Source organism: Dicentrarchus labrax, unplaced genomic scaffold (genome assembly GCF_905237075.1).
Source record: "Dicentrarchus labrax unplaced genomic scaffold, dlabrax2021, whole genome shotgun sequence".
Lineage (NCBI taxonomy): Eukaryota > Metazoa > Chordata > Actinopteri > Moronidae > Dicentrarchus > Dicentrarchus labrax.
Genome location: NW_026136707.1, coordinates 1,561,747 through 1,587,110, shown reverse-complemented (window position 1 = coordinate 1,587,110; position 25,364 = coordinate 1,561,747). Strand labels below are relative to the sequence as shown.

Here is a 25,364-nt window from a genome sequence, read left to right as displayed (position 1 = left end):
ACCCTATGGCCCTTCCTCTAGTGATGCCCTCACAACACACTTAAATTGCTGGCCAGGCTCTATATCATCAGAAGCCTTTTTTTTTTTTAAACTGAGGTTTACTCAAAGACAATTCTTGAGATTCTTCAGGGGTATAACCAGCCTGTTGCACAAGTCAATCAATTCCTAAAGTTTGTACTCGAGAACAAAGAGGTGTCTCTATCTTCCTCTGCAAGCTTGCTGTTTACTCTCAATCTATTCATATTTTCTGTCTGGAGTTAGGCATGCATTAGCACAAGGAGTCATTAAATATAAATCCTCTTTTCAATTGGTTTGGCACATCTATTCTTCTACAGTTATCAGGAACATACACACACGCAAACAAGGGCTGTCTCCTTTATACACACACACAAACATGCATCCAGTGGAGAAGTTCACATGTCAATCTTCTCAGTGGCAGAAGCACAGACACAGATTTTAAACCCATGCCCAGAAAATAAATCAAACCATATTTTATTGTAATTGTTTCCAGATGTCTCTCAACACACTGAGGAGTAAAGATAGTTCAATTGTGATCTGCATGACAAATAAAACTGTATTGTGTTAAAGGCTGAGTTCACCCAAATTACAACACTCTTTTTTTGTATCTACAAATGGAAAGTGTTTGAGCTTTACTAGCCCATGTTTTGACATATCCTCCTTGAATAAGGCTGTTTCTTATGGCCCAATTTAACCATGATGGGATGTGTTTTAATGGTTGTATGTGAATCACCCTTACCTCATACTGCACACCGTCACATCCTGCTGAACAATGGCATGCACAAGTTTAAAAAGAAAAAGTTCCAGAAATGTCCCTGTTGAAGTGTGTGTGAGTGTCAAAAATTCCATCACCTTATGGAAACCATATCCTTAACTTTATCTTGAAATGACTGAAATACAGCTGCTTCTGTGACTGCACTGTTGTGAACTCCTGTTGGCAGTGCAAATCACACTGAGACTACAGACGTCCTAAACTGGCCCAGTTTTGCAAACCATAACCAACTTCTTACCTGTGTACACTAGTATCCTAGTGTTGAAGTCCTTCCACTCTTCAACCACTGTAGGATAAGGCTGAGGTCAAGCATCTTGACTAGTAGGAGTTAGTTGAACATTTTGGCTCAACCATTACATTCAATTCTGCATTACTGCAAGACCAGTGACCCATAGCCTTATCAAACAGGCCCAGAGCTGTATACACACACACACACACACACACACACACACACACACACACACACACACACACACACACACACACACTAAATATATATATATATATATAAATAAATAAAATCTTGGTGCAGCAGGGTTCAGTAAGGGCACGAAAACAGTGGAGAAATACAAATAAAAAAACTACTGTGATATGTGCAGATTGCAGATACCGCCATATTCTCAACAGATTATGTTCACTCTGCTAGCTCAGACCAAATCCTTGACAGCAGTGCACACTCAGACATTCCCAAAATCATGTGTATTTTATGCATACCTACTACTCTTTTAGAAGAGCTCACCAGTATGCAAAGATCCTGCAGTTAAACCATATGGAGAATTGCTACCAACTTTTCTATGTTCAGCAAATCTTCAAACCACATTTAAAGATGTTAAATGGACATTTGCCACTGACTGTTAAGATTAAGAACAATCTATTATTCATTTTACCAGCACTCTTCAGGCATGTTGCTGTTGATTCTGTAAACATCTATTGTTTAAGTTAATACAAATTATATTATTTACTGGGTTAAAGGCAGAAAACCGTTTTCTTTTCTGTTTCCCTAGAAGTTGTTTTAGTCAGTGCAGCCAGAAATATTTCGAGTTCCTTAAGCAGAAAATCTTTCCACATTCCAGAGCGATACACACACACAGACGTGCACACACACACACACACACACACACACACACACACACACACACACACACACATAGTCAGGCTAACTCATCCAGTGTTGAGTCACTTCTCACCAAGCGTCTAACACACAGCACAGGTTAAAATGTGTTGTTAAAAAGTCAGACTGACGAAGAACAGACGATTCTGACTGCCCATCTCGAGGTGAGTGGGAAGACTTTTCTCTCTGTTTTAAACTTGTTTTATTTCTCAGTATATAAATGCAGTTTAAATCATCTTTTCATACTATTTTCAGCGGATAATGACAATTTTATCAATTATCTTATCTGTCGACTGTCAGCCCATCTGTGATGGTTTAAACGAGTACATCAACATCAGGGGCTTCCCCTCTTTGCTGTATGACTCTGGTTATTATGATATGATATTCCAGCTAAAATAATGATAAAGAGGACAGTTGTTACCTTTCCAGACTTGTCTTTCAACAGTCCACCTGTCTGCCAAGAAGTTCAGAAAAAGGTTTCGAAAGACAATTCTAGTCTTGTGTTTTCAGGCTTGGCCTGCACAGCAGTCACAGATTAAAGTCCTGGAAGCTGCCCAGTTTAACCACAGTTTTATCTGTTAGCCACTGGGCATTGAGGGTCTCGCTCGAGGGCGACTCAGTGGTCGTCCTCGGGGGGAGGCAAGCATGGCTCTTTCATTTTCTCTGTCCAAATGTATCTTGTTGGTTCAGGGATCAATCTAGGTTTAGGCTAGTGCTAATTTAGTTTTTTTTCCTGGCATGCCATTTTGGGTGTTTGGACACTTGGTCAGTTTATGACTTTACTCAAGACTGAAATATCTTGAGATATATTAGCTAGATTGCCATGAAATTTGGTACAGACATCTGTGCATGTTCCCTCCAGAATAGATGTCAGTAATTGGCGATCCCATGATTTTTAATCTAACAAAATCACCAGGTCAAAATTTTAATTAGTCCACTACTTAATTTCATGACCAAATACCTGTAAAACTAATGACATTCTCTTCACCTTCAGCTAATTTTACATTATCTTATACCTGCTAAACATCAGCAATGACTTTGTTATTGTGAGCAGGCTGCCATTAGTCACCCAAAGCACCACTGTACAATCTCACTGAGTCACGAGTTGATCAACAAATTCCCTGAAATATAATGAACATCTCACTATTGTAACCAAAGCCTGATAAAACCATAGACCTCCATTTTTGTGCAATAGGCTATTTAAAATCACAAAACAAACATAACTTTGGGTGGCAGATTTCTTTATTACAATGAAGGTGGCTCAGTGTTTTAGGATGACAGTTGAGCTCTTACACGGACGTGTAAGCTATTTTAAGCTTTTACTAAATGCTTCTCGGAAGGTCTTGTAATGGGATTTGTTGATAATGGCAAAAAGATAAACTAACACCAGTCTTATCCTTCAAGACACCCGTCTCCTCAGGCAATCAGCCTACTTAATTGTTGGCACCTGTGAAGCTCCAACGATAAATGAACTCATTTCAGGGAGGCAGAAGCCTGGCTGATAATGTGTGCCGTTTCCTCTGAAAAACTGAAGTACAGATACTGTATAGTGCATATGGAAAGTATTCACAGCGCTTCACTTTTTCCACATTCCAAAATGGATTCAATTCATTTTTTTCCCCTCAAAAGTCTACACACAATACCCCATAATGACAACATGAAAAAAGGTTTTTTTAAATGTTTGCAAATGTATTAGAAATAAAGAACGAAAATATAATGTGTACATAAGTATTCACAGCCTTTGCTCAATACTTTGTTGTGGCACTTTTGGCAGCAATTACAGGCTCAAGACTTCTGGAATATGAAGTCACAAGCTTGGCACACCTATCTTTGGCTAGTTTCGACCATTTCTCTTTACAGAACCTCTCGAGCTCCATCAGGTTGGATGGGGAGCGTCGGTGCGCAGCCATTTTCAGATCCCTCCAGAGATGTTAAATGGGATTCAAGTATGGGCTCTGGCTGGGCCACTCTAGGACATTCACAGAGTTGTCCTGAAGCCACTCCTTCGATATCTTGGCTGTTTGTTTAGGGTCGTTGTCCTGTTGAAAGATGAACCGTCGCCCCAGTCTGAGATCAAGAGCGCTCTGGAGCAGGTTTTCTTCCAGGATCTCTCTGTACATTGCTGCATTCATCTTTCCCTGATGAGCGGTGCCTGGTGTCCTCCAAACATAACTCTTGGCATTCACGTTGAAGAGTTCAATCTTTGTCTCATCAGGCCAGAGAATTTTGTTTCTCATGGTCTGAGAGTCTTTCAGGTGCCTTTTGGCAAACTCAATTTTGAGCTTGATCGCAAAGGCTGTGAATACTTGTGTGTGCAAGTGATTTCTTTGTTTTTTATTTTTAATAAATTTGCAAAAATCTCAAACAAACTTTTTTTAAGTTGTCATTATGGGGTATTATGTGTAGAATTTTGAGGAAAAAAATGAATTGAATCCATTTTGGAATAAGGCTGTAACATAACAAAATGTGGAAAAAGTGAAACGCTATGTACATGTTCTTGGCAGGCTAAAGCCATCTTAAGAGGGTTACAAGCTGCAGATTTTACTGAAAGCAAGCGGAGGTTAAGGCCAAGGCTCCTGTGGTTTCTACAGGATTTGTTTGTATCCTCAAGTCACTGGATTCCTGCTGCTGTTTTTCCCTTTTAGAACTTTTTCAAACAATTTATTTTGAACAGTCTTTTTCTTTTTATGTTGTAAAAAAAATGTAAAGGGCTTTGTTGAACTCTTGAAGCCTTTTTTATTTTTTAACTCCCAAGTGTGTGGCTGACAGTGGGACATGACTGCAGAGCCCTGTCACTTACATGCATTGGATCTATTTTTCATTAAGTCTTTGCAGTGTGATTGGTACAGGTGGTGGTGGTGATGGTTGGGTATCCCAATCCCCTTTCAGTGGGCCTGAACCAGGACAACCTCCTTATTTCTCCACTTCATTTTAACCCGCAGTATCTATTTAGTTTTCTATTTAGTTTTTCATTTTAACCAAATTTGATGCGCAAAAAGTCACTTTCTCTATGAACTGTATTGTAATTATTTGGTAACAAAGTGCATGGGACTGTTATTGTTAGTTACTGTTGCTGAGCTTTCCATTCTTGCAGGCACATGTGCAATTTACAGTGATCATAGTTGCATATTTAGCATCGAAATCAGCCGAAATAATGACTCTCACTACAGTATCTTACATGTTTGGCTGGAGTTACTGTAGGTAGTTAGCTAGTTAGCAAGCTAGTTAACATTTGCTAGAGCTTTGTTCAAGCAGATAAAGACTAAGTTTAATCCATTCCTTCCGTGTTTGTTTTTGTGTTAGTTAAAGACAAAAAAGAAAAAGACACCACGCTCCACACTCTTGGGATACCAAGTATCGCTCTTCATTCTTCTTAGAACCCCTTGCACATCGCCTAAACATGTAGAGGAATCCAGAGCTTGACAGGCCTGAGGTCGCTAGTTATAGTTGCTAAGCTATGATTGGACAGCTGCTGTTCGGAGAAGGTTTTTTTTTTTTCAATTCTGCTTGATTTTTTTACAGAATTAATTAGGTCAAAAGGATGTCCCACAGACCAGTCGTAATACAGCAGAAAGTTAATATAAGGAACACAGTTCACGGTTGTGGAATGTTTACCACAATATAGCCATGACCAGACATGCTTGTGTCCTATGGTCACATGTTGACTCCGGAGAAACACACCTTGCTGTTTTTCTGGACCACTTGTCAAAAGCAGTTTCCTCACTTCACCAAATGTAGCCTTCCAAAACTCTAGGATAAACTGCCTTGTGTCTCTATAATTTGCCTAAGTGTGAAAACATCCAAACTCACCTCATTATTGTAGGTCTGATCAGATTAAACCAAAGGACTTTCTCAAACCTCGGCTTGGTTAGTCTGACATTCATTTTACTACAAAAAAAGGGTTGACCCAATAGCTCCACTCCAATGGTATTACTCAGTCATTGATTACTCATTCACTGGCCATGTCACACAGCACTGAACACAGGACAATAGATGGTATATAGGTGGAGTCAGTAAACATTGTTCTGTGCTGATCACTGTTCCCTTTTGGAGGTCACACTGAACAACATTTTGACTTCTGGGAAATAAATGAAATAGAACACCATAACCATATTTTGAAGCCTTGGAACTACTGAGTGAATACAAGAATTTGTATCCCTTAAAACTGCATTCATAAATAAATCTACATATGGGTAATAAATGTTTGGTTTGCACAGCAGACATTTTGACGTCATAGCAGGAAACTCACAGGTGTATTAATGATTGCAGCATTCCACTTTGGGGAGGACTGGCTATTGTGTGTGCTGGTTAACTGTCACTGTTACTAGGACACTTAGTGGAACTCAGCCAAGCTCACCTGTGTTTTTCCTGCTGTGGCAAGTCAAAATGTATGCTGTGCACCCAATCCATTGAAAGACAATCATTTTGTTGAAAGTAAGATGATGTGATTGACCCCTCTCTCCGTAGATACTATTTTCTCTTGTCCAATGGTGCAGATACTTTATCAGGAGGACAAATTCATGTTTTTCAAGAGTTGGGAGACTCATCTCATCAGCACTCTGCACTCTGTGTCTTGCCATTGCATGAAAAGCTCAGGTGAAACTGATAAAAATCAACAATGGCTCTTTTCCAATTAAAAGTAGCAATAAACCATAATCATGAGCCAGTATCTGCAACACAAGAGCCCTGGCACGGAAACAAAAAACTGAATTTAAAGGTAGTAAATGTACCAGTTTGACATGTCAGATGTTGGAGAGGAGGAGTTATTAAAGGATTAGACATATTTTCACCTTGTCATCCCCTTGAGGCAGGGACATTTTGAAAAACTATTTATGTTTTTAGACTCACCTCCACTTTTCCTGTTGAATGACAAATTAAAATACCTTCTGGTCTATAACTCAGTTGTTCTGACTTAAATTGGTTATTCTCAGTATTTTGACATCACAATCAGGAAGTTATATATTTATTACCTCTGGGTTTTGACTTATCTCATCTCTATTGACTATTTCTAGAAGCTGATTTCTTGCCCTTTCTGATTTCCTCTTCGTTCCCATCACCAGCAGTTCTCCTTACCTTTTTGACCACAAATAACAAATGGACAAATAAGTGTATCTGTATGGTTATGTACTACCGGAGGTGAATGAACGTTACCCCAGCACATAAACATGTGGAGTGTCTGCCGGTGTTGAAGATGAACATGAGGATTTGGGAACAGAATGTTTATAACTTAGGTACAAGCGAAGCTGTGTTTGTGCGTAACATGTAAACATGGAGCATCATTAAACCAGAGGAAAGAACACTCTTCAGTGATCTAAGCCTGTTGCCAGATTAATATAGAAGCAGTCGACACCGTGCTGCCAACACTTGTCAATGAAAGAGCTGTTTGCCACCAACTATTGACTGTTGTGTAAATATCAGACACAGTAATAGAGCTTTGAGCTCACTGGATGACGCCATTCATGATATATCAGAGAGATACCATAGTTTAATCAATGATAGAGCCATTAATTGTTTCTTTCATGGCCTGGTTGGTCATTTACTGCAGGACTACCACCTCACACTATGGAGCCTAGAGTGCATCACATTTGTCTCACAGAGTTGCTATGGACCACACAGTACTGTATATATTTTAGCCCTATATTTTGGGTGCATTTGGCCAAAATTATGTGGACAGATCACCCTTTGGGAGCGTCATACATCAGAACCATTGGACAGTGTAAGAGTATGAGCTGCTTACCCCAGCCCCAACCAGAAGGCAAAGAAGACTACAAGTTTGAAAATGAAAGAGAAACAACCTAAATGTAACTTCACTTCTCATCTCTGCTCAAGGCTACATTAGCTGCAACTAACACACCCAAACCTCTGACCCAATACCAACAGTCCTGTTGCATTGTGGGTAATAGGTTGCAAGTTTTGACAAGGAAATCAGAATGTGTGGAATAACATGCAGTATATCTGACTCAGTTTTGATGCATTGCTTTTGTTTCAAACATTTCCATTGTTAGTTTGACAGTGGCATACAAATCCAATGCTAAATCAGCTGAGTGCTCTTTTAATGACACTTAGCTCAACATCCATCAACTTTAACTGTCTTTCAGCTGCACTTCATCAACATCAGCTTCACTTTTCTACTTTAAGTTTAATGCTATAGATTTTTTGAATGCACATTGAAGGCAGCTCCTTAATGATTATGGTGCACATTTTATCATTAACTTCACCACATGTATAGTGTAGAAATTCTAGCTAAAGCTGAAAACAGACAACTGAATAACATCATAAACTGAAGTGATGGATCTTCTGCTAAGCATCATATAGACTAGAAGCAGTAGGCGATTTGAGGGGGGGGCCTGTCCTCCCCACCTCCATCCCCTAGTAGCACCAAGCGTGCAGGGACAACAGGGTTGTTAAGTTGAAGATGTTAGTCTATTCTTCCTGACTCATTGATCCTTTATCTGACTGAGCTTAAGGCAGGTTAGAATCTATGGCTCTGACCATGGCGCTAAATATCAGCTCTAACTGTGCTGTGTATTCTATAAATCCATGTCACTGTCTGTGGTGCTGAAGTAACAGAGACATTTATAATTGCGCCTTTTTTTTTCAGTCCCACCCTTTTGTCGGTTTTGTCTTGGATTTATAATATTCTTTAAATGATATACCTTAAATACTCAAGTCTGTGCAGTAGGCTATATATAGTAGTGTCACCCTCACGACACACATGCAGTCGGGGAGTGAGAGGATGATAGACACACACTGCTGCCTGTAGTATTCCTGTAATATTTCTATGATTCAGTGCGGCCTGTGCTGTTGAAAATATACCCCCAGACCCATGGGGTTTAACCCTAACTCTAACCCTCTAACTGGGCCATTATAGAAATTAAGAAATCACTGGCTGTCTAGAATAATGAAAGCTAAGTGAAGTTGGACAATGTAGCACAGAGCCTGATTAACTGTGATGTGTCCTAAAATGGCCACCATATGTCAGAGAAATTCTCAGCATTAAAAGAGGTTTATTTTTGATAGCGTATTATAACATGTTTTTTCTTATGTCTTAAGGCTGCAAAAGCAAAGCAAAAGTTTCACTTCAGTCTTGTTTCCTGAGCTACTGTTTGCTCCAACCCCAATACAAACTCTTAACAAAGACCAAATACTCTCTTCTGTTTGCTTCAGGGCCTGGTTTACTAATGATTTTGAATGAAAGATTTAAGATTGTTCTTCCACGTCATTGATTGATAAAATATGATTATAAGTTGCCACACAGGTATCAGTGCACCTCTGTGTACCTTTCAAACAATGACATCCTGTCATACTGAAACTCCACTTATGTTGTTTATGCTTTCTTGCTGCATGACAATTGACACACATCAGTTTGCATCCTTGTACTGCAACCACCTGTTCAACTGGGTCCAAAGATATACAATGTCAACAATGGCAGTGTTAGTCTATAGAAAGCTATCTCTTGGATAAAGAGAAAACAAATATTTTCCCTGTTCACATACTCTTTGGGGGTTTCCAGCTCATACAAGAGAAAGATGGCAGTGGGCCAACCTGCATATGAAAAGTATTGACCGGGAAGAGGGCCATATATGTTTTATATGTATACACAATGGGCTGCATGTGTAGGTGTTTTAGATTGTATAACCTAGAAATGTTAAAGCCTGTATTCTTAAATGTGTGTTGACACTGAAGTGATTGCAACATAGCTCACCTCTGAAGCTGGGTGAAATAGAGAACAGCCTTCAGCACTGTCAGCATATTTGTGTACATTCCTTCCACAAATGAAGCTGCATACAACACAGAGCAGGAAGTTTCTCCCATGTAGAAACTACACATACACGAGTCCGCCACTAAATTCTCTACATCAGATCCTGACACTGAAACTCCTGTCAGGCAGGTTAATATGAAACCAGCTGGAGGTCATGAACTCAAATGCCAATAAGATGTATGTGGGTTAAGAATACACAGGTTTGGTTAACCTCCCTTGCTTCGAGAAATTCGCCTGAGGCAGTGTTATGACCAGACTGTAGATGAAAAGAACTACAAGGAACAAATAGTGTATATCTGACTCTTAAGAGCTTTGTGCACTTACCCATGCTTGAAGGTTGATTTATAGGCAAGATTATGGTTAAACAGACGTGTTGTTGACAAAAGGTAACCGGTTTGATTCTTGTTAATGCCAGAATGTGCATCAATCATAGCTTTAGATGTGAGACGTGACGTTGGAGTGGACTGCTGAGAGACTTGACTTAAGATGTTGAATTAATGGGGGGATTGAAGGGGTCTGATATCTTATATGCATTCTTGTTGACTTGGGACCAGTACAAGATCTACAATGTGGTATGTTGATTTATTTCTTTTATAAAACTATTTTCAAAGTAAAAAAAAAAAAAAGCTGACAAATTTAGATTACTGGATGGTCTAGGCCCAGATGATGTAGGGTAGTAACACATGCCTACCTCCTTGGCATGCTGATAGTGTCTTTCGGTTCGGGTACAGCTTTGTGTGGGTCTAAAACGGTACTCTACAAACCAGTAGGTGACATCATGAAGGTTCACACTTGGTCTTTCCTTCATAATGTTAGGATTCTATGGGTTCATGTTAGAGCCACCAGTTTTTTAATTATTTCTACTTTGTGTTTTTTCTCTGTTTGGCATGTCGTACATCTGAAAATACTACACACCTTTGAGCCTTCGTCACTAGACCTGTACCAAAAACCTTTTCAATTCTATGTTATGTGCAAAAACAATTAACTCTGGTTGAGAAAACAAACTGTATGTCTCAAACATGAATGCATTTTAAATAGTCTGAGACAAAATTGTATCGATTCACAAAGCTTTGTTATTGCTGGGTGATATTACAACATAATTTTACAGCAGTGCCTTTCATGCGAGGAGTTTCACTAAGTCAATATTATTGATGTTGATCTAATCTCCTGTCAATTTCTAGGACCAGCTGTCCACTGTTGACCAGATTAGATAACCGAGGAGTGTTTCCTCAATGAAGCAGCGTCACGGCTGCTGTTTTCTGCCTCAGACAATGTTAATATGTCAGGGAAGGAAGATGACGGCCACAAAGTAAACATAGGGTGACATTAACTAATTCAAAGAATAAAATCTTTCATTTGCTTTCTTGTTTTTGTATAGAAGAACCTGTTAATAATAAGTCATTCAGATGACTGTTGACCTGAGAGGAATGTTGGCTGGGAAAAGATGTGGCACTGATTATCATAATCCATCTCCTTCCTTATTGTGTACATGTTATCTGAATAACACAATATCTACTCTGTTTTTAATCACGTGTGAAATGTTTGACATTACGGACTAATACATTTTGTGATTCCATAACTGTGGAAAAGCTACAAACAATATTCACCATATTCACCTAATTTTGCAGCTGTTGTAAAGTCATTTGAATTTAGTCTTGAGTTTAGTTTCTGCAATAAACCAAAATTAAATTAAAGCCCCTAAGTGGAACTTTCATTTTGTGTTAATCATCTCGCTGATGGTCTTGTTTATTTATGTAGGTCATATAGAGGCATCAGTATTAAATTGAGTGTTTCATAACCAGTTAAAAAGTACTATGTATGTACTATGTTTAAATATATGCTACTGATTCCCAACTCTGATTTAACCCTGAGCTTGGGAAGTAAACAATGTATTATTACACTATCCATACCCACACAGACATAAATGAGGAAACAATGTATTTCTACACTACCCATATCCGCACAGGCATAAATGAGGAAACAATGTATTTCTACACAATCCATACCCACACAGACATAAATGAGGAAACTATGTGTTTCAAGACTACCCATATCCACACAGACACAAATGTTTATTCGAGTCACGTCACTTCTGGACTAGATAAAACCAACACTGTTTGTTTAACAGGGGTTGTAAAGCTTGACAGCTCCTCCACGTGAGGGCAAAAACAGTATGTAGCCTTTGACCAGCAATATAAATAAAGGAGAGGGGATTTGAAAGAGTCTGTGTTAACAGCCTTAAGCAGGAAACTAGTCATAAGAGGGTAAGTACTGAAGTGTATAATGCTAGAAGTGTTGTTGTATAGTGGTATAATAGTCTTTCATATGGATTAGTGTCATATCTTTTCACAGCAGATCTGCTGCCCGAAAGCACAACATGACTGCAGAGTAATGTATGTAGTTTGTTTTTCTCGCAAGCTTCACTTACCCTGCTCAAGAAGCTATATATGCTATATTTATTCTTCAAAGACACATTTGTGATTTGTTGGGAAATTATGGAAAATTGATCAAAGATCGTGTGGCAATTATTAAGATTTGCTCCTTCCTTCTGTCACATCATGGCTCTATCATCTTCTGTTGTCTTTCAATGCTGTGTGTAGCTTTTGGGGGTTTAGATGAATTACATGCCTGTTACTTTCACAGAACTGGTACACTACTGTGGCCAACATCCTCCTTCGTTCTGCAAATCATAACTTTTTGTTGATGCAATGACAGCCTGGATTAAGATATTACGCAATAATTTAGGAATATGCGGAGAGGAGGTTTGCAAGGACGAAAAGAGAGTCACTGTGTGTGTGGGTGTATCATGGAGAGACAGAGTGGTGGAATAAGTTCTTAGATTCTTAGAGTTCTTAATGTTTAGCTTCACTGTCAAGTAACAACTTTTGATCTCCATTTTTTGGCAAAATGTTTTGAACTGATTTAAAAGGTAAGAAAAATAAGAAAAAGAGCGTAAAAAAAAAAAGGGAGAAAGAAAAAAATGAGCTTCCAAAAACAAATCAGGTCATTGTCCTACCACTTTTTCATTGGAATAAAGAATACAATGCCAGCATTTAATCTCTCCTTTTCTTATTTCTTTACAGTTATGTCAAGATGATTTGGAAATTGTTTCATTTCAGTGCTCTCCTTCTTGGAGCATTCACATCCCCAACTCCATCCCCAACTCCATCTCCATCCCCAACCAGTAGCACTGACGAAGGAGTCTGTCACATCTACAACTCTGGCCGCTCCGCAGACTGTCTGGGAAGACAGCTTGAAAGTGTCCCATGGAGACAATTTCCATCCACACTGGAAGACATAGATCTTTCTTACAATAAACTTCAAGCTGTCCATGCTGAGGACTTCCTCCGCCTCCCTCAGCTTCGCATCCTTAAACTACTGTACAATAACATTTCACACATTGACAATGATGCCTTTAAAAACAACATACTACTGGAGCAGCTCGACATCTTCAATAACTCCCTGCAAGAAATTCCTGCCAAAGCTCTGACTCCTCTCTTGAATCTTAAAGAGCTCAAAATGTCCAATAACCTTTACAAACATGCCACTTTGGCTGACAGCTTCTCCAAATTTGTCAAACTCAAAGTTCTCTCTATGGGTGGGCCTCTGGTGATGGGTCTAAAGAAAGCAGATTTTCAGCCCCTGAAAAACATTAAGTTAGAAGGTTTTGCCATCAAATGTTCCTCCAATCTGAGTTACTACGAGCCTGGAAGTTTAGATGTCATCCAGACAAAACAGATGGGATTTGATATGGCCATAGATCAACGGCCAAACGCTCTCCTCCACATGCTTCATGACCTTGCTAACAAGACCTTCAGTGTCATCCAGTTCCGCAACCTCTTTGAGTTCATGTACTACATGGGAGATGAGGACATTTTCAAGGGTTTAAAACAAATCACAGCACATCAGCTTATCTTTCACAGAGGTAAATTCAATGAGAATCTCCTGAGGATGGCTTTAATGAACTTACAAGTCGCCTCTATCAAAAGGTTGAGACTTCAGTACATCGACTTTGCCCGTTCACCCACATTTGTCGATAGTGGAGCAGGTTCCAGCATCACAGACCTGGCACTGGATAAATTGGATCTTTGGTGAGTTTCTTCTTATTTTGGGTCATTAATTGCCAGTGTTACTCATTTGGTATGAAATTTAGGACTTGCTTGTCATAATGTCATATGTTTATAGAGTTATGATAGATTGACCCTGCCCAATGATCGCCATCATTTGTTAAAGTTAATTTAATTCAAGTATTCACTTGGTATACGTATTTAGACATTCCAGGATTCAGTTTAAATTCAACCAAAACCCACATTAAAAAAAAAAAAAAAAATTAAATTTTTAAAGGCCCCCCCCCCCCCAAAAAAAAAAAAAAAAAAAAAAAAAAAAAAAAAAAAAAAAAAAAAAAAAAAAAAAAAAAAAAAAAAACAGATAAAAAGACAATGTAGTGGTAGGTAGGCAGTTCTGAATAGGTGAGTTTTTAATCTTGATTTGAAGAGTAGGCCAGGTTCCAGGGTTCAGTTTAAATTCAACCAAAACCCGTAATGCGGAGTTTTACCGTGAGCCAGTGGAGTTGCTGTAGAAGGGGGGGGGGGGGGGGGGGGTTTTTATGGGTGCAAAATGCTTGCATATTTAACCAGCTGCAACTTTTAGTTGCCAAATGTCAAATAAATGTCAAGCCGCACGCTTGTATTTGTAAGTATTTGCTTTTTAATTTGTACATACAGAACACTACAAATCTTTTTTTTTTCATAGGTATATCAGCAATCCTGATGTGCTGCGATTTGACTGGCGCTTCACCTGGTTCAACAAAATTAAGGAACTGTCTATTCAGTATGTGTACTTCAACTCTGTGCCTTGCGATTCCTGGGTTGAGATGAAAGGTGTGGAGCTTCTGGATGTATCCAATAATCGACTAAAGAATGAGTTTCTCTTCAACCAGCAGTGTGATTACAAGGGCGCCATGCCAAGTCTTCACACATATAACATGAACAACAATGACCTGACCAGCTTAAAAGATTTGTCATCCCTAACAAGGGAGTTCCAGCAGCTGCAGGTATTGGATTTAAGCAACAACAAACTGGGATCTGCTGAAAACTGTCAGGACTGCATTTGGCAAAAAAATATCACTCGCCTTATTGCTCACCACAATCAATTCGTAAGTGAAGCCCTCTGTTGTCTCCCCACCACTGTGCAATACTTGGACCTGTCCTACTGCAACCTGGATCACCTGGACATAACATACTTTGAGAAAGCTACCAACCTGAAAGAACTCCTGCTGAGTGGGAATAAAATCAAGTTCATCCCATCTAAGTGGGAAAGTCCATCACTGCAGTCACTAGCTTTGGATGGGAATTCATTTGGTCTCATTAGCAAGGAATCCTTTGAGAACATGCCTCAACTCTCTCGCCTGAGGGCAGGGAACAATCCTTACCATTGTACTTGTGAGCTCCATGCTTTTGTCCAGGACACAATGTCAAAAGGAAAGGTTAACCTCACAGACTGGCCATGGAACTACAAGTGTTACCACCCAGAAGCTTTGCTCAACACAGCCATATCCAAATACTTCCCAGGTCAAGTAGCGTGTGATATCAGACTAGTTATCATCATCTGTGTTGCGACCACTGCAGCAGTTATCTTGATACTGATGCTCATTTGCTATATTTTTGACCTCCCCTGGTACACTAAAGCCACGTATCAGATCATCAGGGCCAAATACAGAGCTCACAAGGAAAAAATGGCTGGAGAATTAGGAACTTTTACTTATCATGCCTTCATATCCTATAGCCACTCTGATGCAGACTGGGTGAGGGACCAGCTCTTGCCCTGTTTGGAGAACAACAGGGATCCCTATCGTCTGTGTATTCATGAGAGGGACTTCATGCCAGGAAGGTGGATCATCGATAACATCATTGAAAATATTGAAAGCAGTCGTAAGGTACAAAAAATAGTTTTGCATTGGACTTGTACAGCATTACTGATACACACAACAGCTACCGTACACTATGTAAAATACTTTTATTTTTGCAAATAAGTTTAAGATAAGGATTGAAGGAAAATACTCTTGCTTGTTTGGGCAGACAGCTTTTGAGGAAGATTTCAATCATGTCTCAACTGAGCTAGTTTGGCAATGGCACAATAATTTTCTCCTATTGATTTAGGGTTTTGAGTTGAGTCTCTAAAGCAGTGCTTCCCTCCTTGCATATGGCAGGATTGGGCCATGTTGGCTGACGGTGTTAATCAGTTGTGGTATTGACTTCCCCTTGGCACTTCCCCTCTGGAAATTTCCCACTGCCATCTTAGGTGCTCTTCAAGTAATCTGAAAACTTACCTGAAAATGTGATGTCTTTTGTGATATTCATTCTTTACGAAGAAGAAGCAAGTGAATAATTATATACTCTGAAGTGGCACATGTTAGAATCGTGATGCAAATGGCCTTTGTTGAGCATCTGTCTGTCGCCTGCCATGTTAAATCAGTGTCTGACAGGCATGGTAAAAGACAGCTCTATGATTGGTTGCTCAGCTTGGATAATTTATGATTCCATCAATTCAGTGAAGTGGGGTAAAGAGGTTTAGGGTGTTTTGAGATTCTCTGCTACATTCTGCATTATAATCCTTTATGAAAATGCCAGTTTTAATCAGAACCAGTACAATAAACAATACTATCTATCTATCTATCTATCTATCTATCTATCTATCTATCTATCTATCTATCTATCTATCTATCTATCTATCTATCTATCTATCTATCTATCACCCTAACTAACTAACACAACCCATGGCTCATCATATACTCTGTAAAAGAGATTATTATAGTGCAATTGTAATCCATGTTTTATTTTTTGTGTCTATCCTCAGGTAATATTTGTCCTGTCCCGGCACTTCGTTAACAGTGAGTGGTGCAACTATGAGCTTTACTTCGCTCAGCAGAGAGCAATGGGAAAGACCTTCAGTGATGTCATACTAGTGGTGAAAGAACCCATTGATCCCAGCTCCTTGCCCAGCAAGTATTGCAAGCTTAAGAAGATGCTGAGTACCAAGACGTACTTAGAGTGGCCCCAGCAGGTCAACCAGCAGGCATTTTTCTGGTCGCAGCTGAAGAGTGTTCTAGGCAAACCGACAATGACCCGAGATGGAGCACACAGTATTAAGAGCAGAACGTCATCTGTAGGAGGCGTTTCTGTGATTGGGCCCCCCATAGATAGGAGGCCAGATTTAGCAACACCTAATGTAGACAAAGAAACAGAACCTCAAAAGGAAATTATCAAGAGGAATAAAGACAAGCTGTCAAATCAGAGACAAATCCCTCTGGTGAAATTTTGAGCAAAAGTTTAAAAAAATGAATATTGCACAATTGCTCAGATTCCTTCCGTATTGTCTCAGTAATGGCCTGAACTCAAGTGAACTTTTGTGTGCGGGTTATATCGTGCTGGAAGCAAAAGCCAATGTCTCATTATGATAACAGACAAAAACACGATCCCCTTCTGCCTATGGCACTCTGTCATGTTATCCCTGAGGCCCGAGCTGATGCACTCTACTCCACACTCCCTCTGAGCTTCTCAGGCCAGGTGCCCTGCTGACAGGCGCTGAAAGGCCACAAACTCAATGGCTCAAATGAGATCTCCCATGTCGCACTCTGGATAACAAGCGAGGTGCCAGGAAGATGTGGTGACAAGAGCCACATTGAAAAAAGACTGTGTTCTGTTACATTGTTGGCCCTCAGAGGTACGAGATCATGAAGGTTCCAATTCTGATACTCCAGGGCCGGGCCAAAGGCCACACAGGCTATATTATACTTGTTGTGTTTTAAGGGAGATTGGCCCAAAACCACAAGTAAATCTTGGTAGATTATTGGATTCAACACTCCATGTTAGCATTTGAATACAGGCAAAGGTTAAGCATCATGGTCAGGTAAATACAAATTTAATTGCTAGCAAATGGCTGTCTTAACTTGATTTTGTCCAGTTGTCCAACAGTTTCCTATTTATAGAACCAATATTAGCCAAAGTATTAAAGTGTTATAAAGTAACATGTCTGCTAGATGTCATCAATGAAAAGTAATGTTATAGGCTGATTTGCAAGTTTTATTCCAATTTTTTTGTAATTTGTTTTATGTTACTGATTGAAGCATGCCATGGACAGTGGGCAAATGTAAATACTTTATCATTGTTTTTAAGCATTTTTATTGTACGATACTTTGGACAACAGTAGCTGTTATATATGGATGAATTTGAGTGAGTTGAGCTCACACTTGTGCCATGAAAGCATTTCACGTTCAGTATTTAGTCAGTATCTGGAAACCCTGAGTTTACATGTAAGGCAGTTTGCAGAGTTGCAAATGGCCAGTAGATGACACTCTTGAACTTGTAGAAAGAAAGGGAGAGTACAGACAGTATATCAGAAAATAATGGTGAATTGGTATGTATTTGCATTTATGATGAATAATCAGGCCACACAAGTCCTCACCACTGTATATGTGAAGTATTCTATGTAATAAAAGCACTTTCAGAGTATAAGGAATGCTACCATGGAACACATGAAATAACAGTTTTTAACAGTGTTAAACGTTTTGTGTGCAGAATCAGATATGCAAAACAGGCATACAGTGCCAAAGTGCTTTACAGTGTTCAATCATTTACAGACACAACAGAAATTTACAATATGTGCCTAAATTTAATTCATTCTTTCTCTGCTGTATTGATGTATTTTGTGTACACTCAAATAAAAACAGTCTTAGTTGTAGAAGTTTAATACATCACCCATCCACTTCTTGTGGATCTCAGTTGGTTTTCTTTAATAATGTAGTCAATTGTGGCATTCTGAAACATTACTTTATGGAAGACATTTTTAATCTTTAAAATTTGCACAGACACCGAGGTAAAAAGTAGTTATCCATATCAATGAGATTTTCAGATATTGTATATATAATATTGTTATGGGTACATAAGATACATTTGTGTTTCTAATGGAAAGCTGAATAGTCAAAGATTACCAAATTATCTCATAACTGTGGTGACCCTTTTTTCTTTGCAGCGCTGTATTAAATGCACTTTACTTTTGAGAAATGAAGCCCCAAGTTAAATGTTTAACTAGAAGCATGCAAATATCCATGAAGCCTTTATACTGGTCAACTTGAGATACCGATGTAAATCAACCCCAATGGTTTGCATTCAGTGAAAAGAGGATTTTGGTTGCCTGGCCTGAACTTAATTTGTATTGCTACTCAAGTTGCACTGTCATTCAAGCATAATCATTCCCTTAATTGCAAATGATGTGGCGGGAAAGCATTAGTCACACCTAATAAGCATAAGTGAGGCCTAATAAAATGAACACAAAGGGAAAAAAAGCTATGGCAGGAAAAATTTAGTAATTGCTTCAGCCCATTTCTTGTATTATTTGTCAGTAGCACTGGAGGCAAATGCCAAATAGTAATTAAGACATTTTGGAGTGCTATATTTGGCATATTGCACACGGGGATGTGCAAAGCTCCTAAAGATAAAACTGTATAGGTTAACAGAGCTCAGGTCATAATGGATTTTGTGTTGAAAGCTATACTATAAATGCAATGGAGTTTCCCTGAGGAGCGGCTTGAAATGATTAACATCTATTTTGACCTAAAATGACCAAATCACAAAAAAAAGTGTACACAGAAAACATATTGTTAATGTTAAGAAGAAAGAAGAAAGCACTTCTGTATGTTGATTTATTCATTGTTCTGCACACTTCATTTTGTGTATCCCAGATGAGCCCACATAATTGTAAGGACCTCAGATGTTTAATACAGGGGAAGGGGAGGGTGGCACCTGGAACAGGGCACACAGAGAGAACAGGGCAGAGACAAAGAAAAACAGTCATGATACTTATAACACAATCTATGAGAAGTCTAATCAAACATTAAAAACTACATATACAGACCAATTAATAATGCATAATGAAATTATAAGAGGTTGAATCATAAGGAAAGACATCTGATCACTAATCACTGAGCATTTTTTGGGATGTTGTTTGATTAAAAAAATAATCCCACTTATCCAGTTAGACTCCAAGTACTAATGTTGTGCACCATATCAGTTCGATGCCTAAACAGGCAATAGACATTTTTCACAGAAGCCCTTGGACATGAAGGAGTAGGGTAAACACAGGTGTTACGAATTATACTAATTCCTAACATTTCCTGTTCCATTTAGTGTAGCAGAGCATTTCCAGTGAGGCAACATGCACAATAACAACACTCTGATTCCGTATGACCTGAATGGAACAGAACAGAAACATGTTAGCCATAACAATTTTTCCTTGATTACTGACATCTTGGGAGTTTTTGAATATTTAAGTGAAATGTAACCAATACAAATGATGATGGCTATGGTTCATATGCTACTGGCACACATTGATAGGCAAGGCAAATGTATTTGAATAGCACATTTCATACCCAAGGCACCCCAAAATGCTTTACAGTGTTCAAAAGCACAAGCAAAACAAGAAACAAATGATAAAAGCAATAAGAGGAAGCACACAGGCAGAATTTTGCACCTAAACCATTCAGTGACTTATGGGCAAGCAGTAGAATTCTTAAGTTGATTCAGTGAGAAACTGGTAGGCAGTGTAGTGATCTGGAAACTGGGCTTATAAGCTGTGCTTTTTTGGTCCTTGCCACAACCCTGGCAGCAGCATTCTGGGTCAGCTGCAGCTGTGTGATTGCTGGCTTAGACAGACCTGTGAAGAGACCATTAGTGTAGTCAAGCCTGGGTAAAGGCATGTACTGTACTAGTCTCTCCAGATCATGTTCTGACCTCAAGTCTCTTATCCTTCATATATTTTTAAAGGTGGTAGAAGGCTGATTTTGTTGTTGAGTTAATGCAAGTACTGTAATGTAGGTCTGAATCTAGGATAACACAGAGGTTTGTAGTTTGTTTTTTACTCTTCAGTGACGGATTATTAAGATTTTCTTCACTGGCTCCTAAACCAGTAATGCCAGTTTTGTCCTCGGGAGCATCCAGCTACTCCTGTTATTGGTTGCAGCAGTGCTTTTCCTGCTATGGTCAGGTAAAGTTATCAGTAAAGCTCATTGTGCTGTGCAGTGGCCTGTGGTTGCCTTAAATGGCTCCCCTGTGCAGCAGGTGATGTGGACGCTGCTGTCCAGAGGGAGGCGCCTATCTGATTTGGATGTGTTTGCGCACAGGTGAGAGAGCCCATATAACTGATGAGATGAGAGCTGAAACCACTTCCTCCAGCACCTGTTAGCATCAGTGTCCAGGTGAGTTCCTGCTCTTTATGTTCGTTTCCTTTTTAAAAAGAAGCTATACAGATAAAAGCGCAAAGTGATGTAGTCTTTATGTAATTATTTTATTTGATTATTTTCATTTGGCTTGGTATCTGCAGTCTGTTTTAAGCATTTCCAAAATCTTGGTGCTTTAGTCTCTGCCTCAGTTAATTAACACCAGCTTTGCATTTGACGTTCAAAGCCTTTTAATTAGCTCCCTGATCGAGGCAGGAATAGATAATTAACGCAATTATCGAGACTAATTAAGGGGATGTGGCGTACAGAAACGGGATGCAGGATCTTCCACTCAGTCTGTGGATGGACAGTCGGTCATTCACACACTCAGACAGGTATATAGAGCGACCTGCATTATTGACCAGAGCGCGTCTCTCCTCATATAGATGAGAATCATCAATCTAAACGATGAAACATGACCAACCGTTAATCCGCAGCATGAAGGCATCCGGTAGTTTATGTACGGTAATGCAAGACACCATCTAAATCTATTTTTCGTGCAACCTGCCCTGCAAGGGGGTCTGCCCTTTGTCCTCCACTGGTTCATGGGGGTGGGTGAAATGACTCACGCCCCCCCTGTAGCAGCTTCTCAGGTGTCTGATAATGGAGGGCAGGTGTAAGGTTAGATATTTAAACCTTTTTTTCTTTTTAAACTCTTGACTGTCATTCCTGACCTCCTTCCATCTCCATTTTATGTGTGAGTGTGACACAGATCTCAGCAGGTGTGACTCACACAAAAGATGTGATTATTTTTTTCTAACAGGGAAACATTTATGCGTTCCAGCTTTTGGTGTAATTTTCTACATTCACAAGGGACTTTTATTAATATATTCCCTCTATTACCGGTGCATATACTCATCAATCAGCAGACAGATTGATGTCCTCATGTGACAGAATGTGATGGACTAGTCTCTGCATGTGGTCTGTTAACAGTAACTTGTTGACAAGCAAGCAGGCACAACAAGTAGTTCCCTCATTAGATCAGGCCTACAGTGAAGGCTAACCCAAAAGAGTATTTGTAACTATAAAATGTAATCTAAACTGTGGGAATAATATTACAAATGCATTGGTTGATTCTTCAGAAATAACATCACATTAATGTCCTTAATGATGACGGACCAATCGGTTTTCAGGTCACTTGAGGGTTGAGAAAGAAGTTAAAATTGCTGTGTATTCATTGAAAATTCATTGAGTCCTGTATCCTGTGTCTTTTTGTATATTTTGAGTCTGAACCCTGCAATAACATTGTGGACTTGGCTCCTGTGAGTGTTTTATATACATTGATTAGTCATAGTGCTGCCTAATATATCCCACCCACTGACAGGTGCCATGATGATGAGATAATCAGTGTTATTCACTTCAGCTGTTAGTGGTCATAATGTTATGGCAGTGTATGTATCGTACGTTATTGTATGTATAAAATAATTCTGAACGACATCTGAAATAAAGTACAAATATTGGTGGTGGTGGCTGATGACTAGGCTAAAATGATGAAATTGATGAATCTGCGAAGACATGGTGGTGATGGGGAATTTCTGTTATGTGCCAGTATATAAAAACTCAATTTCACCCTCTGCTCTTCAACACTACTGAAAAGTAATGTTTGCTAAGCTGATATTTGCAATGACTTGTTTCCTCCTGATGGAGTTATTTTTATCTTCCTGTACTCAAGGATGTGTTCTGCACTAGAGTTGATTGGGGTGATGAAGGCTGCTGGTCCTCTGCATACAGATCTGAATCACACTCTGACTAATATATTTTAAAGAGTGGCTCTTTTGATTTGTCCTTCCAGGAATTAACTCAAGGACGGGAAAAATGGCTTTCAACCTGCAAAACTCCATGGAGGGCCTCATCAGTGTGTTCCATTCCTATTCTGGAAAAGAAGGTGACAAGTACAAGCTGAGTAAAGGTGAAATGAAGAACCTGTTGCAGGGAGAACTTGCCGACTTCTTGGCAGTAAGTATTTAAATAGACTATTTCTACAGATTAAGAATCTCCATGTCCCACATGTAACCAAAAGTTCTGTGTCACCTCACAATACTTGCAGTAAGTTAGAATTAGGTTTATTTCACATACAAGAGATTTGCCTTGGTATATTCGTGCATAACAAACACAGAACAAGAAAAATGCAAAAATGAAATCAAGAACTGTAAGTCAAGAAGCATAAATAGACAAATGGAACATTTACAATAACAAATGAGAAAAGACCTTCTAAAGACAAAACATAAATACAAATGAAATACCAGTATAGTGCTGGTTTCAGCCTTTCATCACTGCCGTCACCGACACCCTGAAAATTTCCATGCAAGACTGTCTGTTCCGTTCTGTTTGCAGGCAGGTTTCATTCACAAAAATGTTACCGAAGCGTAAAAAGAATAATTTCACACTGCAGAGCTTCAAGTCCTGCTGTCAGAAATTGGTAAACAATAAGATAACACATTTAGCAGTGTCAGTTGTGTCAGAGGACCCATAATTGGAAAATATGAATACAGCTGCCAACAATGTGTCATCAGGGAAGTGTAGTACTGTGACAGAAATAAATATGGAATGGTTTTGCATGAATTACAGATGCAAAAACCTTTCTAAAGAAAAGCAGTCCTTGACTAATATGAGAGACGGTCAAGGTAACGTGACAGTCGGAGACATATTGAACAGAGTATTGTAGTCTTCAGTAGGTGATGTTGCACTGTTAGTTCCAACAGAGGGGGAAACCAGACAGCAACCCGAATAAAGACCCTGAGGCAGCTGTCAGTGAGACATTTTCACAACATTAATATGTTTTGCTTTGTTTATTTTAATTCATTTTTTTTTTTACTCCAAATTCATTCAAATTAAGCCATTATGATTTTTATGAGTGAAATGAGTGTTTCCCCAGTGTAGACTGTATATGATTCGCAACACAAATTCTCCTAAATCCCTTGTACGTGCCATATAGTGTACCTTAAGTGGTGGCTGTGGCTCAGAGGTAGAGCGGGGTGTCCACTAATCAGAAATGTCCTCTCACTGCATGTCGAAGTGTCCTTGAGCAAGAGATCGTTTGAATGTGTGTGAATGCACTTAGTTTCTTTTTCGAATGAGCAGTTGGCACCTTGCATGGCAGCCGCTGCCATCAGTGTGTGGATGGGTGAGTGTGGCATGTAGTGTACAGTGCATTGAGTGGTCGAAAGACTAGAAAGGCGCTATATAAGTACAGTCCATTTACCATTTTAAGTATGTGAAGCTGAGACTAATTTCTCTTTGTTTGATTTTCATCATGACACTACTTTTTCTTTAGTGCAGCAAAGACCCCGACGTGATTGACAAGATTATGGGTGACCTGGATGAAAACAAGGATGGTGAAGTGGACTTCCAGGAGTTTATTGTTCTGGTTGCTGCACTGAGTGTCGCCTGCCATGAATTCTTCAAAGACTGCGATAAGAGCTGCGTGAAAGACGAGAAGGACCATGGTTCTAAGAAAGACTGAAAGTATATTTCACATTAAATCAATAAAAATGTTGGATGTAAAGGTTTGACTCATTCCTTACCCACAGAACCTTGTAATGTTGCAAAAGATGCATCCCAAACACGTTAAAGTCTTCTGCCTTAATAAAATTATATCCTGTTTTCACGTCTCTTATTTTAAGAAACAAGATGAACTGCTTATGTCTTAAACACTTTACAGGTACAGCAATTATAGAATTTGAATTTAAGAGACTTTACTTAATGTTTTTTTTATTATTCATTCTGATGTACTATGAAAACTTGAGTAAAATAAGACTTGTTCACATGTTAACTGACCGGCAACCTCGAGCACCATCCAGTGTCTGACTGGGTTAACTCACGTCAGCCAGCTGCTGAGGTCCTGACGTCAGCCCTTCCAGCAGTTCGCTGCTCCTCCTGTTTTGTTCTGAAAGGGAAGCGCTGGCCAGGCACATTAAATGACGTCAGCCCTGGAGGCTCTTGAGAGACTTTTCATTCATCACACACATTATGGCTGCTCATATCAAAGAATACTGTAAAGTCACTTTGACTAGCAGATAAAACAGACAGACATTGAAGCGACACACCGCAGGCAGAGGCTTTTATGCAATTATTAGATCATTTTCAACCAATTTGAATTTGTTTCTGAATTGCTCTTGTCTCTGTATAGATAGGGTTGCACACTATTCCATCAGGTGCTCCTGGTTTGACCTTTGTTTTTGGAGTAATTCAATAAGAGTTTCTCCCAAATGCCTACCAGTCAGAAAAATAAGAAATATTGAGATCATAATTAATCACTCAGCCTTTGGTCCAGTGTTGACTCAGTTTAAATACAGAAAGCAGAGAGATATTAAAGCACAGGACTTTGTACTGGAATGTTTTATATTCTCTACAACAGCTATGTTACACCCATTGCTTACTGGTGATAGAAATACTATTTCATGAATTCAAAATCAAACACAAGTTAGGG

At 39.2% G+C, this 25,364-nt stretch overlaps 1 protein-coding gene across 1 annotated transcript; it reads left to right on the top strand.

Annotated features, from left to right (window-relative positions):
* The first annotated feature begins 1,971 nt into the window (after positions 1-1,971).
* tlr18 (toll-like receptor 18) lies at positions 1,972-24,538 on the top strand. Its single transcript, XM_051407055.1, has 7 exons — positions 1,972-2,065; positions 12,747-13,754; positions 14,416-15,598; positions 16,519-16,977; positions 17,244-17,385; positions 22,728-22,891; positions 24,210-24,538. Exons 2-7 carry the CDS (start codon positions 12,757-12,759, stop codon positions 24,396-24,398), a joined length of 3,135 nt encoding a protein of 1,044 aa, XP_051263015.1. The 5' UTR covers positions 1,972-2,065; positions 12,747-12,756; the 3' UTR covers positions 24,399-24,538.
* Positions 24,539-25,364: the final 826 nt, after the last annotated feature.